This window comes from Macaca mulatta, chromosome 7 (genome assembly GCF_049350105.2).
Source record: "Macaca mulatta isolate MMU2019108-1 chromosome 7, T2T-MMU8v2.0, whole genome shotgun sequence".
NCBI lineage: Eukaryota > Metazoa > Chordata > Mammalia > Primates > Cercopithecidae > Macaca > Macaca mulatta.
In genome coordinates this window covers 41,002,716-41,019,954 of record NC_133412.1, presented here as the reverse complement: position 1 = coordinate 41,019,954, position 17,239 = coordinate 41,002,716, and the positions used below count along the sequence as shown (strand labels likewise).

Below are 17,239 nucleotides of genomic sequence, written 5' to 3'. Positions count from 1 at the left end.
TTTAAGACAAAATAGTTTTGTTTTCTTTTGTTTGTTTTTGTTGAGATGGAGTCTCACTCTGTCGTCCAGGCTGGAGTGCAGTGGTGGTCTGATCTTGGCTCACTGCAACCTCCGCCTCCCGGGTTCAAGCGATTCTCCTGCCTCAGCCTCCCAAGTAGCTGGGACTGCAGGCACCTGCCACCACGCCTGGCTAATTTTTTGTATTTTTAGTACAGACAGGGTTTTGCCATGTTGGCCAGGCTGATCTCAAACTCCTGACCTTGGCTTCCGAAAGTGCTGAGATTACAGGTGTGAGCCACCACACCTGGCCCAATAGATTTTTTTTCCCCCTAGAAGATAGAGAACTTTTAGGAACAGTTCTGAAAAACAGATCATTAATGCCCTCCCTACTCCTCCATATTTTCCCAAGTCTTGAGTTTTTGTTTTTTCTCTGTATGAAATTGAGTGTCCCATTTAGTAATTACAACTTTAAATTTTTTAATTTTTAAACATCATTTTTTATTTTTATTTAGACCTTTTGTCCAGAAGGATTGGATGCAAGAAGAAGAGTTTTCATACAAAAACATTTGCATATACAACTTAACCAGAAAGGTTAGGAATTGGCCAGGACAAAATTTCAGTTACAGTTTATTTTTTTCAAAATAGGTTTATAAAACTTTCTGCGTCTTTCATCCTAATCATTTATCCAGTGAGCAGTCTGGAAAAGATGAGTTTCTTTCTGGAAACAGTTTTATTTAATAAACTGCCTTATTGGTATGTGTTATCAGGAGAAAAGTGAGGGATGCAGAGTCAAATGATCAGTCCCTTGTTGCAGACTGCAACTATTCTAGAAAGCTTAACATGTTGGGATGTCACCTAGGGGGTGTTGAGAGTACAGTCTCTTAAAGAGTGGATGGAAGTATATTGCTCCCAGAAAACAAGCTCTTTTCATGGATACCTGCAAGAGACCTGGACAGTCCAGCCAGCATCCAAGATGTTTTTCAGACTTTGTGGCCCCACAGAGGGGGAGTGTTCCAAATCCACAACAGTCCCAGATATTGAGTTGTGTTCATTCAGCTCGTGCCTGCTTTTAGCTGAGCACAACTCACTTTGGGTTGAAATAACCTAGAGCACACAGTGTCAGGTTTTAGCTTAGAGTCAGGTCCAGGCAATTAGAATGTGTGAGTTCAGGATTCCAAGCCATCAGCTTTTTGGGGCAGCAGTTAAATCTAGATGGAGCCAGTTATGGGGGCATGTGCCTGTAGTACCAGTACTTGGAAGGCAGAGGCTGGAGGATTGCTTGAGCCCAGGATTTTGAAGCCACTGTGAGCTCTTGTTTACACCACTGCATGCCAGCTTGAGTAACAGAAGGAGACCCCATCTCTTAAAAACAAAAACAAACCCTAGATGGTGTAGGACCTGACAATAGTGTTTTAAGTCCAGCCTTGTAAACAAGGCTTTTCTAAGCTCTGTTTGCTTGTCAATCTTGGAGTCCAAATTGACCCACTCAAAAATATGTACCTAGGCTAGAAAGTCATCAGCCTGTAAGTGTTAGACATATGATTTTATAAGAACTCATTGGCCACTGAATGTTTTTTAAAACTAAAAGCACATCTCTATATCTCCATCTAGAGCTTGCCTCTCTTTTATTTTATCTCCATTTTCCCAGAGGCTCCAATAGGAAAAAATCATAGCAAAAACCCACCAGTTATAGACACTTGTTTTGTTTCTAAAATAGAGTTTAAATTCCAATCCACCCACCGGTGACAAAAAAGCAAGTAAGTTATGTCCCACTAATATGTTTTTCTTTTGGAGCTTTCTCTGATCAGGATGATACTTTAGCACTTATGAAGTTACAAGTTTGTAACATTTTGCATCTTAATTTTTTTTTTTTTTTTTTTTTTTGAGACAGAGTCTAGCTCTGTCACCCAGGCTGGAGTGTAGTGGCACAAGCTCGACTCCCTGCAACCTCCACCTCCCAGTTTCAAGGGATTCTCCTGCCTCAGCCTCCCGAATAGGTGAGACTGGAGGCCCGTATCACCATGCCTCGCTAATTTTTGTGTTTTTAGTAGAGATGAGGTTCCACCGTGTTGGCCAGGCTGGACTCGAACTCCTGACCTCAAGTGATCCGCCCCCCTCGGCCTCCCAAAGTGCTGAGATAACAGGCGTGAGCCACTGTGCCCAGCCTTTGCATCTTTTTTTTTTAAATCATACTTCCAGATGTAGTCGCCACAAAACAAAGCTGTTTTTAAAAGTTTTCTTCCTCTCTTCTCACATCTTAAGTTTACTCAAACCTCTAGCAATCAATTTAGCATTTACAAGGTCCATTGTGGCAGGGGGAGAACCTGCTGTAGCAGTAGCAGCAGCCCAGCTTAAGAAAATAGCTGGAGTAGTTCCTTTTTATTCTTGTTTGTTTGTTTGTTTTTGTATATTTTGTAGAGATGGGGTTCTTGCTGTCTTGCCCAAGGTAGTCTCAAACTCCTGGCCTCAAGTAGTCCTCCCTCCTTAGCCTCCCAAAGTGCTGAGATTGCAGGTGTGAGCCACTGCACCCACACTCAAAGCTGTCAGGGATTTTTGAACCCTTTCCCCTCCCACTGGAGGAGAGAGCAACTACAAGCTAATTTTTCTACTCTGGTTCATCTAAAGCCCACTTGTGGGAATATTGGGGCCCTTTCTCTTCAGGAAAGAAGTTGTTCCTGGAAGAAAGAACAGCACAGTTTCTACCTGAGCTGCTCTTTTTTCCTAACTTTAGCTAGCAAGACCAAGAGCATCCGGGGTAGCAAACCAACTCTCTTGTGGTTGGATTTATCTTAAAAATTGATAGGTAACTTTTCCCCTTCACAACAGATAGCAGCTCACCTTCTGTTTCACACTATGTGTAACTACATAGCCACCTAGGTACCAGAGTTTTATCTTTTCCTTTCGTCTCTTTCTTTTTCCCCAGCAATATTTAACTATATTCTAGTGCATCAGGGTTGTTCTAGTGAATCTCATTGCTGCCACTGCTAAGTCATGAGTCCCCAAGACCACCCTCACATTCAGAGATTCACTAGAAGGACTTGTCAGACTCCACATGTTGATACACTCATGACGGAGACTTGCTGTAATGCTGCAGTAAGGATATACCCAGATAATAAGGGAAGGACACAGGTGAGGTATGGAAGAATCCATGTATAGGCTTCCTTCTGTTCTCTCCCTCCCATGAGCACAAGTGCACAAGCTTTCCCCAGCAAGAAAAATAACGTGTGTGATGTTTCTAGAGAACACCATTAGAGATTGAGAACCCAAGGTTTTTAATGGGGGCTGGTCACGTAGACACCTTCAACCTGACATGTACCAAAATTTCATACTCCCAAAAGGAGAGCAAGTATTCAGCATAGACCACATTGTTTGTTTAAATGTTCTAGGTTAGTGAGTCATGTTTGTCACTTAGGGGAAGTTTTTTTATTTTGTTTTTTTTTTTTAAATCAGTGTAAGAAACTTTACTAGTCAAATTCCCAGATACTAGCCAAAGACCAGTGTTACAAGCGTGACTTTTTGAAAATTGTAGTAGTCACACTAGGTGTAGTGGCTGATGCCTGTAAACCCAACACTTTGGGAGGCCGAGGTGGGAGGATTGCTTGAGGCCAGGAGTTCAAGACCAGACTGTGTAACAAGACCTCATCTCTACAAAAAATAACTAGCCAGGCATGATGGTGTACACCTGTAGTCCTAGTTACTCAGGAGACTGACGTAGGAGAATTGCTTGAGTCCAGGAATTTGAAACTTCAGTGAGCCATGATCACGCTACTATACTCCAGCCTGGGAAACAGAGTGAGATCCCATCTCTTTAGAAAATTAAAAACAAAACAAAACACCTAGTCTCAGGCTTGCCATATTAACTCTTTTTCTAAACCAAAGTATATGCAAGAGAGTAGTTAAAAATCTATATATAAAGAGTTAAAATTTTTCGTTAATTTCTGGACTAAACATACTTCCTCAGCTTCATTATTAAATTGTAAGTTAGAATTGCTTATTTTAAATACTGTAGATATTCAAAGGTTATTCTAAGTATTCTGCAAGATAAAGAATAAGTTTGTTTTAAAATCTTTCTAAATTGATGCGATTATTTTCATGTTATTTTCACTTATGCTGAAAAGAACATGTTTCCATAAATGCATTAGTATTATTTATAAACATATTCTCAGTATTGGTTAATGCAGTTAATAGTATATAAATATATTTTTTGAGTATTAATGAATATCCCACTTTTATTTTAGTTTTATATTGTGAAGGAAAACAGAGGGAATGAAGGCACCTGTGTTGGAGTTTCTCGCTGGCCAGTACATGACTTTAACCACCGCACTACCTCGGATATGTGGCTCTATAGGGCCTACAGTGGTAACCTCTATCACAATGGAGAACAGACTCTCACATTGTCCAGCTTTACTCAAGGAGATTTCATTACCTGTGTGTTAGATATGGAAGCCAGGACCATTTCTTTTGGGAAAAATGGAGAGGTACCGACACCCATTCGCAAGCATTACATTTTTCTTGTTTCTATTTATAGTCAACTTGGTTATTTAAGTGCCATTTATTCAATTTATAGATTATCTACTCATCTCTCCTTTCTCTCTAATACTTTCTGGTTCTTAAAATATTTATTAACAATAAACAGAAGATAGTTAAATGCCAATAAGATTTTTCAAACAGATGAACACATTATGATAACTTATTATATGTAGAATTTTCTTGGTTAGCAAGGTTAATTGAGAATTTGATCTAGTAACTTTTGTTCTGTCTCGTAAAAGCTTTCAGTTCTAATGTGGTTAGATACTATCAATTTAAACAATTTCTATTTCCTTTTTCTTTTCCTCACCACTGCCACACTGTAGGAACCCAAATTAGCTTTTGAAGATGTGGATGCAGCAGAGTTGTACCCATGTGTGATGTTCTATAGTAGCAATCCAGGGGAAAAGGTAATGAAGTCTCAAACCTTTATTTAAGAATATTTGTTACTTTATTGTTTAGCATCAGATGGAGTTTATAAATATAATAAGCTATTTCTTCTGCCATTAAAAGTACCTGACTTAGGTAATCCATTCTTCTAGAAGAAGGTTACTTTCAGAAATTGACTTTATGATGTATTAATATTAAGACACTATTTCATGTTCTGGCAATTTGAATACAGTGAGTCAACTTTCAAACATATGTGCAGTCACAAGAACTATAGGAACTAGTTTAGAGATAATCTAATTCATTGGCAATTATGGATATGAGAGAGAAATCTAGACATAATCTTAAATGTAATAAGATGCTATCAGCTGAATAATAGAAGTTCTAGTCATGATGAGGAAACTACCTTTCATGCAGCTGGGGGAATTTTCAGGTGTTGTAGATGGTGTGAATTTGAACTTCATGACAACAGTATTAATAGGATACCCTCCATTGTAAACTTTCTTTTTCACCTCATCTAAAACCCAGGCAGAGAAAAACTGTGATCTCCCTGTGCTGGTGGGTGGATTTTTTTTTTCCCTACTCCATCCTTTCACTTGCGGATGCATAGTACAGCTTAAGTCAAGTCTCGAGAATTTCTAACCATTATGTGGTAGAAAGCTTTCAAGTTATATCATGTGTAATATTTCCATAATGAAATTGCTGGACCTGGTAAATTCTAACAAAAAAATTACCTTTTCTGTGTTTTTAAAAATACATATTTTTAATGTCAAGGAATTATAATTTAAGGCTGGCTGGGAACTGTTTCTTAGACAGCCAGGCAACCAAAACTGAACTGGAGATGAAGTAAAGATGCAGCCCAGTGCCTGGTATCATCCATTGCCCTATGTAGGTTTGCAGCCCAAAGTAGTTTATGTCATGTTCTGGTTCAAATTTTCATGTTATTTTCACTTATGCTGAAAAGAACATGTTTCCTTAAATGCATTAGTATTATTTATAAACATATTCTCAGTATTGGTTAATGCAGTTAACCAATGATGGCCTGGTGCTTTCTGCCGTCTGTGAACCTTGAAAAGATTCATTCAGCCTTAGACTATGTATCAATCAATTTATTCTGTCTAGAAGGCATTTTTGATAAATTTTAGAACCTTTGAGAAACACAATACTAACAGTCGTTAACTTTTTTTTAACATTTACAGTGTGACTGGCACTGTACTAATAGGCACTTTATGTGCATAATCTCATTTAATCTTTAACTGTAGGAGACAGATGCTATTATTAGTGTCAGTTTTTAAATGAAAAGCTAAGACTTAGAATGATTAAATAATTTCCTAAGATTATACAAAGTTATTACTTGAAGCCAAGTTTTGCTGCTCTTTTAACTTCTGTGTCTTATTTGCAGTGTGTATCCAGATTGTGACTATTCCAAATGTTCAGATGTATGATTTTACTTTTGCACCCCTTGAACAATGTAAAATGTCCAGGACTCATTATTCTAGAGTCTTGAGGATGAGAAAGAGTATATCCTTAAGGCTTATTTTAGACTAAATTGAGTCAGTCACATAAGGCTTGGTCTCTATATTCATCTTTCAAATTGTCCTAGCATCTCTGGAATTCATGAGTTACAGGAAATTTAAACAGGGCAGCTTATTCCAGTGGACCATACTACTACTAACTTCAGTGTATCTGTAACATTTCCTTACTCTTTGGGGGCAAGTTGGTGTATAATTCACAAGTATGAAGAGACCAAATACTAGTTCAACATGGGATTCTACATGTTAGAATTTATAGTGTCTAAGAAGAACTATTAATAGCATATGTTTTCCACCCTCTTTACTTTTATATAGGTGAAAATTTGTGATATGCAGATGCGTGGCACACCCCGAGACTTACTTCCAGGAGACCCTATTTGTAGTCCAGTAGCAGCAGTGCTGGCTGAGGCCACTATTCAACTCATCCGTATCCTTCACCGAACAGACCGTTGGACTTACTGCATTAACAAAAAAATGATGGAAAGGCTGCACAAAATTAAGATATGTATTAAAGAGTCAGGTCAGAAGCTAAAGAAAAGCCGCTCGGTTCAGAGCCGAGAGGAAAATGAAATGAGAGAGGAGAAGGAGAGCAAAGAGGAAGAGAAAGGTAAACATACTAGGCATGGCCTCGCTGACCTCTCAGAGCTGCAGCTGAGGACTCTTTGCATAGAAGTGTGGCCTGTGCTGGCTGTGATAGGAGGAGTTGATGCTGGTCTTAGAGTTGGAGGTCGGTGTGTTCACAAGCAAACTGGGCGCCATGCCACGCTGCTGGGAGTGGTCAAAGAGGGCAGCACGTCTGCCAAGGTCCAATGGGATGAAGCAGAAATTACTATCAGGTATGATCTGTTGAGTTACACTTTTAGCAAACGAGTATATAATGGTGAAATAGACCATTGCCTGTCGACAGTGAGTAATTACGTATTTTAGGTGAGCTGCCAGTTAACTTTTAAAAATATTTCTCGTGCAACTAGGTGTTTGTACTGTAATTTCTTAAAGGAGAATTTCCTAAAACCCATGTTCTTTGAAATACTAGTGGGTTTTAAAAATACATAGTCGTTTTGTTTTGTTTTGTTTTGGGGAAAAAATGGTAAGCTCATTAGTTTATATGTTTAAGTGGGATTCTTCTTCAAATTTTTCATTTGGTTTTTTGCATTTTGATCATTTCCGTTACACACTGGCATAGTAAAAAGCCAGCCAGCTAATCTGTTCATTGCATTTTGTGGTTGCAAGGCTCTGAATATTGGATATGAACGTTTGATGGACTGAAATTAGGCTTTGCATTATCAGTAATTTTAAGTATTCTTACTTTTTGTAAAACCCCTTATTTCTGTCCCCTTAATGCAAACATTTTGAATAGATGTGAAAATTACATTTACTTGACTCAAACAGGGTATTTAAAAGCATTTGGGTGTGTTTGCATTCAGAGAGGATTTGTGCAAAGTACAAATTTCGTATGTTTACAAGGAAATGCAGGGTGAGCATCCCAAATCCAAAAATTTGAAATCCAAAATGCTCCAGTGGGTATTTCCATTGAGCATCATGTTGGTGCTCAGAAAGTTTCGGGTTTTCACTCGAAGGAGATGCTCACTGGGGCATTTCAGATTTTGGATTTTTGGATTTGGGATGCTCAGCTGGTAAGTACAATGTAAATATTCCAGAATTTGGGGAAAAAAATTCTGAAATCCAGAACACTTCTGATCCCATGCATTTTGGATAAGGGATACTCATCTTGTCAAGTATCTTCTTTGATAAGGAGGACTCATTTATCTAATGACTCTACATAATTGTATCATTTGAAAATATGGATTTATCGGTGATATTATATAACTGTTCATTACACTGCCCAATGTGATTCCTGTAAAGTTACATGTTGATATGACATAGAACAATATCTTTTTAAATTTTATTTTATTTTATTATTTATCTTTTTGAGATGGAGTCTCGCTCTGTTGCCCAGGCTGGAGGGCAATGGCACAATCTTGGCTCAGTGCAACTTCCGCCTCCCGGGTTCGAGCAATTCTCCCACCTCAGTCTTCCGAGTAGCTGGGATTACAGGCACCTGCCATCATGCCCAGCTAATTTTTGTATTTTTGTAGAGATGGAGTTTCACCATGTTGCCCAGGTTGGTCTTGAACTCCTGACCTCAAGTGATCCATCTGCCCTGGCCTCCCAAAGTGCTGAGATTACAGGCATGAGCCACTGAGCCTGGCCAGAACAATATCTAAAACAGTGGTTCTTTGTGGTTTGGGAGTGGTACTGTTTCAGAATTTAGTGAACGCTATGGATCATCTTAGCCAAAAAATACATATACGTAAACTTTACACACAATTTCAGGGGTTAATGGACTCTACCTTCCTCTCCATTCTACCAAGCTAAGAAACCAATGACAACTTTACAGAGTGACATGGAAGTGTCTACCTTTCCTCTCATTCTTTGCCTTGTTTCAGAGAGGATTTATGATGCCTTGTTAAGATGCATACAGTAGGCAGGGCTTGCTGGCTTAATCCCAGCACTTTGGGAGGCAGAGGCAGGTGGATCACCTGAGGTCAGGAGTTTGAGATCAGCCTGGCCAATGTGGCGAAACCTTCTTTATACTAAAAATACAGAAAATTAGCCAGGCCTGGTGGCACGCGCTTCTAATACCAGCCACTCAGGAAGCTGAGGCAGGAGAATCTCTTGAACTTGGTAGACAGAGGTTGCAGTGAGCCGAGATCATGCCACTACGCTCCAGCGTGGGTGACAGAACGAGACTCCATCTCCAAAAAAAAAAAAAAAAAAAAAAGATGCATACAATATAGCAAAATAAGTAAATTAATAAATTAAAACAAGAAAAATGAGCCTAGAGGAAAATGTGATTAGGAAGGTAATATAGAACCAAGATTTTAGGTTAGAACAACAAAACTTTATACTAGCAAAAGCTTTTTATTACATTTTGTATAATTATATCATTCTTAAACTTCAGGAAATTCTTGCCAATATCAGGAAATATGTAATTATATTTTGGCTTAAACTATAGAGACATTAATTGAGACTACAAAGTAAACTTTTTTATGAAATGAAGTCCTCTCTGAAATAAGTTACAAATAACCGTTTATAAACTAGATTTATTATACAAATTTTCTGAATAGCTTACATCAAATTCTATCCGACAAACCTCCTGTTTTTGTAAGTAAAGGTGTACAGCCACACCCATTTGTTTAGTTATATCAGTGGCTGCTTTTGCACTATGATGGCAGGGTTGAGTGGTTGTAGCTGAGACTGTGTGCCCTGCAGAGTCGAAAGTATTTCCTCTCTGGCCCCTTACGGAAAGTTTGCTAACTCTTGACATACGTTATATATTAATGAATATTCTTATTTGAAAGCACATGCACATCTCATTGCTTCTGCATTTAGCATCACATCTCCCCATTTTCTCATAGTAGACTCATTTTTCTCTGTGTTTGTAATGATTTCTCTAGTTTGTGTAAATTATTCTCTGTATTGTGTACATGATGCACCTTATTTTGTCTACATTATTTTCCGTACCTTCCTCCTGTCTTTCCCTCACTTGCTTCTTCCTGTGTCATTCTGATCTTTATTAAAGCTTCCCAACTTTTTGGTCGCCTAGTGATACTCCATTGTATAATCTGGAACCCTGTGAACCATTGCCGTTTGATGTGGCGCGATTCCGAGGCCTGACGGCTTCTGTGCTGCTGGACCTAACATATCTGACTGGCATTCACGAAGACATGGGGAAACAGAGCACCAAGCGCCATGAGAAGAAACACCGACATGAATCTGAGGAGAAAGGGGATGTTGAGCAGAAACCTGAGAGTGAATCCACTTTAGATATGCGAACAGGCCTAACATCTGATGATGTCAAAAGTCAGGGTACCACAAGCTCCAAATCAGAAAATGAAATCGCTTCATTTTCTTTAGATCCAACACTGCCAAGTGTGGAATCCCAACATCAAATAACAGAAGGGAAAAGAAAAAATCATGAACATATGTCCAAAAACCATGACGTAGCCCAGTCAGAAATCAGAGCAGTCCAGCTGTCATATCTTTACCTCGGTGCTATGAAATCACTTAGTGCCCTTCTTGGCTGTAGTAAATATGCTGAGCTGTTGCTGATACCAAAAGTTCTGGCTGAAAACGGCCACAACTCAGACTGTGCAAGTTCTCCAGTTGTTCATGAAGACGTGGAGATGCGAGCAGCCCTGCAGTTCTTGATGCGACACATGGTGAAGCGAGCAGTCATGCGGTCACCCATAAAGAGAGCATTGGGATTAGCTGATCTCGAACGAGCTCAAGCCATGATCTATAAATTAGTGGTTCATGGGCTTTTGGAAGACCAGTTTGGGGGCAAAATTAAGCAAGGTATGTTATCTGATTTTTTTTTTTTTTTTTTGCTTTTGTGCTGTTTAGATTATGTTCATAATTGTCAGAAGTGAAACATTCTGAAAGTGATTTGTAAAAAAAATCTTTGGTCAAAGCAATTTTCACATCACTTTTTCTTTAAGGAAAACAGTTCTTTTTTGTTATTTTTATATTAGTAATCTTCTGTCTATAATTTTGCTATTTTAAACCTGTACCACTGTTAGGACACAGCAATTATTACTACATTTTGTAAAACAAAATTTAATTCATACCAAAAAATGTATTTATTGATCTGACTCAAAATACATAGTATTCTGGCAAGCGCAGTGGCTCACGCCTATAATCCCAGCACTTTGGGAGGCCGAGGCGGGCAGATCACTTGACGCCAGGAGTGCCTGGACAACATGGCGAAACCCTGTCTCTACTAAAAATACAAAAATTAACCGGGCATAGTGGCGCGTGCCTTTAATCCCAGCTACTCAGGAAGCTGAGGCAGTAGAATCTCTTGAACCCGGGAGGCAGAGTTACAGTGAGCCAAGATTGTGCCACTGCACTCAAGCCTGGGCAGCTGAGCGAGACCCTGTCTCAAAAAACAAACAAAAGCGAAATAAAATACATGGTATTCTGATATCTTCTCAGAGACGTTTTAAAGGAAATTTTAAAGTCTCTACTTTCATAGACTGCATATTGCATGTTAAAAAAAAAAAGCCCCTGTTTTATCTTGTATCCTCATATTTGGGGAGAATGTGAATTGAGAAATAAAAATGAGATTCGTTCAGTAAATGTTTATTGAGTGCCTACTATGTGTTGGGTACTTTCTTAGGTTCTGGAGAGGCAGCAGTTAAAACAAAGTCCCTTGCCTTCATGGAGTTTATATTGTTCTTCCTTCTCTCCCTTCTTCTTTCCCTTTTTGCTCATTCCTTTTCTTCTTGACTTAGCTTAGACAGTAAGTAGAGAGAGAGAGAGAGAGAGAGAGAGATACATGGTGTACATAAGTAGGAATGTGAAGATCATGATGATTGTGAAGTAGTGTGGCTTTTTATCAAACTTAATAGAATTACTTGTCTTTGTAGCAACTCATATTTTAGTTATGTTTATTTGTAGGCTTCCTTAACAGATTAAAACATACGTATATATGTATAAATACTTTGTAAACTTTTAGACATGTTAACTAAGTGGGTTTGTTAATGAAATTGTCCTTTTTAAAATGTGAAGTTTCTATCTAGGTTTTTGCTCTTCTTGTATTTATATGCCTTTATCTTTGCCTATTTGTAGATTAAAGATAGGCATCAAAATGAAAGTGTGAAGGAAACACAGTTTTAATGATTGGATACCTTAGAGAACCTCTTGTCAGATCTTACAACCAAAAGTGAGACTTTTTTTGTTTTTAAGAGAACCCTCTTCTCTAAAAACAGAAATGTATAATTACAAGGGCTCATTACAATACTGCCTGTAGAGTCTGGAACTAATGAGTACAATAGTGAATACAAAGATGTATATATGTAAGAATATTTTTTTCTGTCAGTCTTTCATAGAAATTGATGCTTGTGAAATATATTTAGAAACTTTTAAATTAAAAAGGTAGAAGTTTTTTATTCCCACTGTTATTTTTGAAAAAACAAATCCTTACTACTTTCTTAACCTTTATTTTGGTTTCTAGAGATTGATCAACAAGCCGAAGAAAGTGACCCTGCCCAGCAGGCACAGACACCGGTTACTACTAGCCCATCAGCCTCAAGCACGACCTCCTTTATGAGCAGCTCTCTGGAGGACACCACAACTGCCACCACTCCAGTCACTGACACAGAAACAGTGCCTGCATCCGAGTCCCCTGGAGTGATGCCTCTTAGTCTTCTCAGGTAGAGAAGTTGATCTTTAATGTCTGCCATACTGATGCCTGTGTTTCTGAAGGCACAGTTGTCCTCTTATGAATAGTATGCCCAGCTGAATCTTGGTGTTCTAGAGCTAGAAAGAACCTAAGAGATCATATAGTCAAGCTCATTTTACTGAAGTTGGAAATGTCCCTCAGAAGTTTAATAACTTACCCAAAATCTCACAGCCAATTAGTGGTGATCCCAGGTCTAATCAACTGTGGTGCTGACCAGCAAATACTCTAACATTCTCTCTCTTACCATGATCTTTTTTTTTCCCCTAAGTTTTTAAGTATTTTTTTTTCCTCAAAAAGTAAATACTTGTATTTTATTCTTTTTTAAAAAATTTTATTTATTTATTTATTTTGACAGAGCCTTGCTCTGTTGTCCAGGCTGGAGTGCAGTGGCGTGATCTTGGCTCACTGCAAGCTCTGCCTCCCACGTTCACGCCATTCTCCCACTTCAGCCTCCTGAGTAGCTGGGACTACAGGCGCCATCCACCATGCCCAGCTAATTTTTTTGTATTTTTAGTAGAGATGGGATTTCACTGTGTTAGCCAGGTTGGTCTCGGTCTCCTGACCTCATGATCCACCCGCCTCGGCCTCCCAAAGTGCTGAGATTACGGGCATGAGCCACCATACCTGGCCTGTATTTTTATTCTCAAAAAAATTTCAAGCAACTCTGCTTTTCAAACAAAAGAGCATGTCTTATGATGCTTCTTCAGCCAACTCTATTTTAATAAGTTTGTAAGTTTCAAGTGATGCTTACTTACTTAAATTTATTTTTGCTTTAATTTGCCAAATGTATACACAAATGAAAACTTTTGAGAGAAGAACCTTCAGGGAGAGACTGTTTTGTGAGCTCTCTTAACTATGACTTAAGTGAAATAAGGGAAGCAGAATGGTTAGCCTCCCTTTTTTTCTTTCCCCTCTTTCCTTAGTTGAGAAGACATTATGATTCCCACTGTATAGACTAACATCTTAAACAGTGGAACAGGGTAATGTCTTTTGTAGTGATTCTCAATTTTTGGTGTGCCCAAGAGCCAACTGGGAAACTTTTTAAAGCTCTAGGGCTGTATCCTTTAGCAACTCTGATTCAGTAGGTCTGGTGGGGCTCATAGTTTACATTTTAATTAAGTTTCCCTAGTGATTCTGATGTAGTGGCTTCAGTGTACACTTTGAGAATTACTGCTGTGGTCTTGTGCAGGAGTACAATCCTAGTAGCATTTTCAGTCCCCACATACCTCCTACTTCTTAGCTCTCTCACTGGAATAACAGTTTCAGGAGGTGCATCTGTTCAAGGAATAAGGAAGATAGAGGAATAATAGGTCATTCTTTTTTTTCTCTCTCTCTTTTTTTTTTTTTTTTTTTTTTTTTAAGAGACAGCATCTCACTCTGTCACTGAGACTGGACTACAGTGGCATGGTCATAGTTCACTGCAGCCTCAAAGTCTTCTAGGTTCAAGCCATCCTCCTGCCTCAGCCCCCTGAGTAGCTGGGACTACAAGTGTACCACCATACCCGGCTAATTTTTTTTTTTTTTTGAGACAAAGTTTCGCTCTTGTTGCCCAGGCTGGAGTGCAGTGGCATGATCTCGGCTCACCGCAACCTCAGCCACCTGGGTTCAAGCGATTCTCTTGCCTCAGCCCCCTGAGTAGTTAGGATTACAGGCCTGTGCCACCACGCCCGGCTAATTTTTTGTATTTTTAGTAGAGATGGGGTTTCTCCATGTTGGTCAGATTGGTCTCAAACTCCCAACCTCAGGGGATCCACCCACCTTGGCTTCCCAAAGTGCTGAAATTACAGGTGTGAGCCACCATGCCTGGCCCCTGGCTAATTTTTAAAAATTTTTTTGTAGAGACGGGATCTTGCTTTGTTGCCCAGGCTTATCTTGAACTCCTGGCCTCAAGTGATCCTCTGGCCTCAACCACCTAAAGTATGCTGGTATTACAGGTGTGAGACACTATGCTTGCCTGATAGGACATTCTAATATGTTTTTTAATCCCTTTGGCAATTACGGAATTCAAGGCATCCACACAAAATCAGTAGCATCAGTGACTCCTTGTAACCTTTTCAGCTCTTACTAGTGGGGACATGGGATTCAGTGGTAAAATCATGCCCCCTTGCTCCCATAGGCATTCACCAGGACTTTTGACTTCTCATTTCTTCTGTCTTCATTTCCCTGCTATTGGCTGGGACTTCATTAGAGTTGTACTTGGCTCTTACTGGGCAGACATCATTTAGTAGAGGAAAAACCAGGGAACTGCTGCTTCCTGTGTGTATACCATTGTATTACTGACTTGGTAGACAGTACATTTTTGATACTTAGAAAGTTCCTAGTTCTTTTGGACAAATCTGAGGAGTAGTCAGTGTGGATCTTCCTGGACTTTATTCTCTAACCACTGTTCACATTTCTCAACTGAAGAGGGGTTCTCCCCCCATACCTTTGCCCGACTGTGCTCCACATTCTCAACTGAAGAGGGGCTGCCTGCCTGTACTTTTCCCCGACTCTGCAGCTGGCATATCATTCATGTACTGTTTTGCAGTTGTGCTAGGTAACTAGACAGTTACCTTTTCTTTCCATAACTTGCCTGTAAACCATTACTTTCAATCCACGTGAATAATTTCATGACTAGCTTGTGAGTTTATATTAATATTTAAAAGTAACTGCAGGTTACCTATATTTAAAAGCCTTCTTTGCACTCTATGTATACCAAAATAGCCCTCTCATCTTGGTATTATAATCGAAGGAAAGCTCCATGAAGGCAGGCATTTTTCATCTATTTTGCTAATGGCTATATTTCCCCTATCTGCTGTGTTGCTGGCATTTTGCTGAAAGAATCATAAGGTTTTATTACATTTATACTGAAAGTACCATATGAGATAATCATTTTTAAAACTGAGGAGTTTTTCTCCCCACCCTCCATTAAATTATAGCTAACCTGTTTAGTCTTCCAGGTTGCATATTCTTATTAAACTATAGCTGACCTGTTTAGTCTTCCAGGTTGCATATTCTTCTACAGGAAGATTGTGATATGTATTATTTTGTAAATTGGATTTTTATGCTAACCACTGTTATTTTCTTAAAGGCAAATGTTCTCCAGTTACCCAACTACCACTGTACTTCCCACACGTCGGGCACAGACTCCTCCAATATCATCATTACCCACCTCTCCTTCTGATGAAGTAGGAAGGAGGCAAAGTTTAACTTCTCCTGATTCCCAGTCAGCAAGGCCAGCTAACCGCACAGGTGCGTGTGCTGATATGCATTATGATATCCAAAAGTTGACATTCCAGATGTGTGGGATTTCATTATGTGGGCATTTTGTTTTGTCTTCACAGAAAGTAAAATAGTGATTTTAATGAAGGGGAACTGCCCCTTTAAACTGAGCTATCATCTTCATTTTGAAGCTGTGGATTGAATTACGGCCATTTGGGAGAGAAATAATGTGCTGTACATTAGTCATATCAGCTCCTCATTTTTCCCAATCTAGCCATTTTTAGTGTTGTAAATTTCCCTCTAAGTACTGCTTTAACTGCAACCCACACATTTTGAAATGCTGTGTTTTCATTTTCATTTAAAGTACTTTCTAATTTGCCTTTGATGTCTTCTTTGCCCTCTGGACTATTTCAAAGTATGTTATTTAGTTTTCAAATATTTGGGCGATTTTCTAGATATCTTTTTATTATTGCTTTCTAATTTTATTATTATCAGAGAACATATCTTGTATAATTTGAATCACTTTAAATTTATTGAGACTTCTCTTATAGCCTAGAATATCATCTGTTTTGGTAAATATTCCAAGTGCATTTGAAAAATATGTGTATTGTGCTGTTGTTGAGTGTTCTATAAATTGTTTAGCAGGCTCAAATTGGCTGATAGTGTTGTCCAAGTCTTCTAGTTACTGATTTTTTTGTCTACTTGTTCTGTCAATTATTGACAGAGTGTTGTTGAAATCTGTGATGATAGCAGTGGATTTTTCTATTTCCTCTTTTCAGTTCTTGTTTCATATATTTCAAAGCTCTGTGTGTAGGTTCATAAACATTTAGGATTCTTATATACTTTTAATGAATAGACCTTTTGTTATTACGAAATGTCTTTATTCTTGGTGATATTTTTTTGTCCTGAAATCTGCTTTGTTTGATGTTATTATAGCCACTCATGCTTTTTAAAAATTGTTAGGATGGTTTATCTTTACTCATCATTTTACTTTTAATCCATTTGTGTCTTTATATTTAAAATGGGTAAAGTCAGCATGTAGTAGTTAGGTTTTGCTTTCTTTTTTTTTTAGGAGGCAGCCTCTTGCTCTGTCCCCCAGGCTGGAGTGATCTTGGGTCACTGTAGCCTCAACCTCTTGGGCTCAAGCAGTTCTCCCACCTCAGCTTCCCAAGTAACTGGGACTACAGGTGCATGCCACCACACCCAGCTAATTTCTGTATTTTTTTTTGTAGAGACAGGGTCTTACTATGTTGCCCAGGCTGGTCTCAAACTCCTGGCCTCAAGGGAGTCTTGCTTTTTTTAATCCAGTCTGCTGTTCTCTACCTTTTAATTGGAGTGTTTATGC

General features: G+C 38.8%; 1 protein-coding gene across 1 annotated transcript in view; it reads left to right on the top strand.

Moving 5' to 3' along the window:
• HERC1 (HECT and RLD domain containing E3 ubiquitin protein ligase family member 1) overlaps positions 1 to 17,239 on the top strand; it is a 224,019-nt gene that overhangs the window by 150,704 nt on the left and 56,076 nt on the right. The window contains exons 35-40 of the mRNA XM_077939543.1: positions 4,239 to 4,478; positions 4,854 to 4,937; positions 6,762 to 7,282; positions 10,030 to 10,805; positions 12,466 to 12,664; positions 15,764 to 15,924. Coding sequence (XP_077795669.1) covers positions 4,239 to 4,478; positions 4,854 to 4,937; positions 6,762 to 7,282; positions 10,030 to 10,805; positions 12,466 to 12,664; positions 15,764 to 15,924 — 1,981 coding nt within the window. The remainder of the gene's footprint in view (positions 1 to 4,238; positions 4,479 to 4,853; positions 4,938 to 6,761; positions 7,283 to 10,029; positions 10,806 to 12,465; positions 12,665 to 15,763; positions 15,925 to 17,239) is intronic.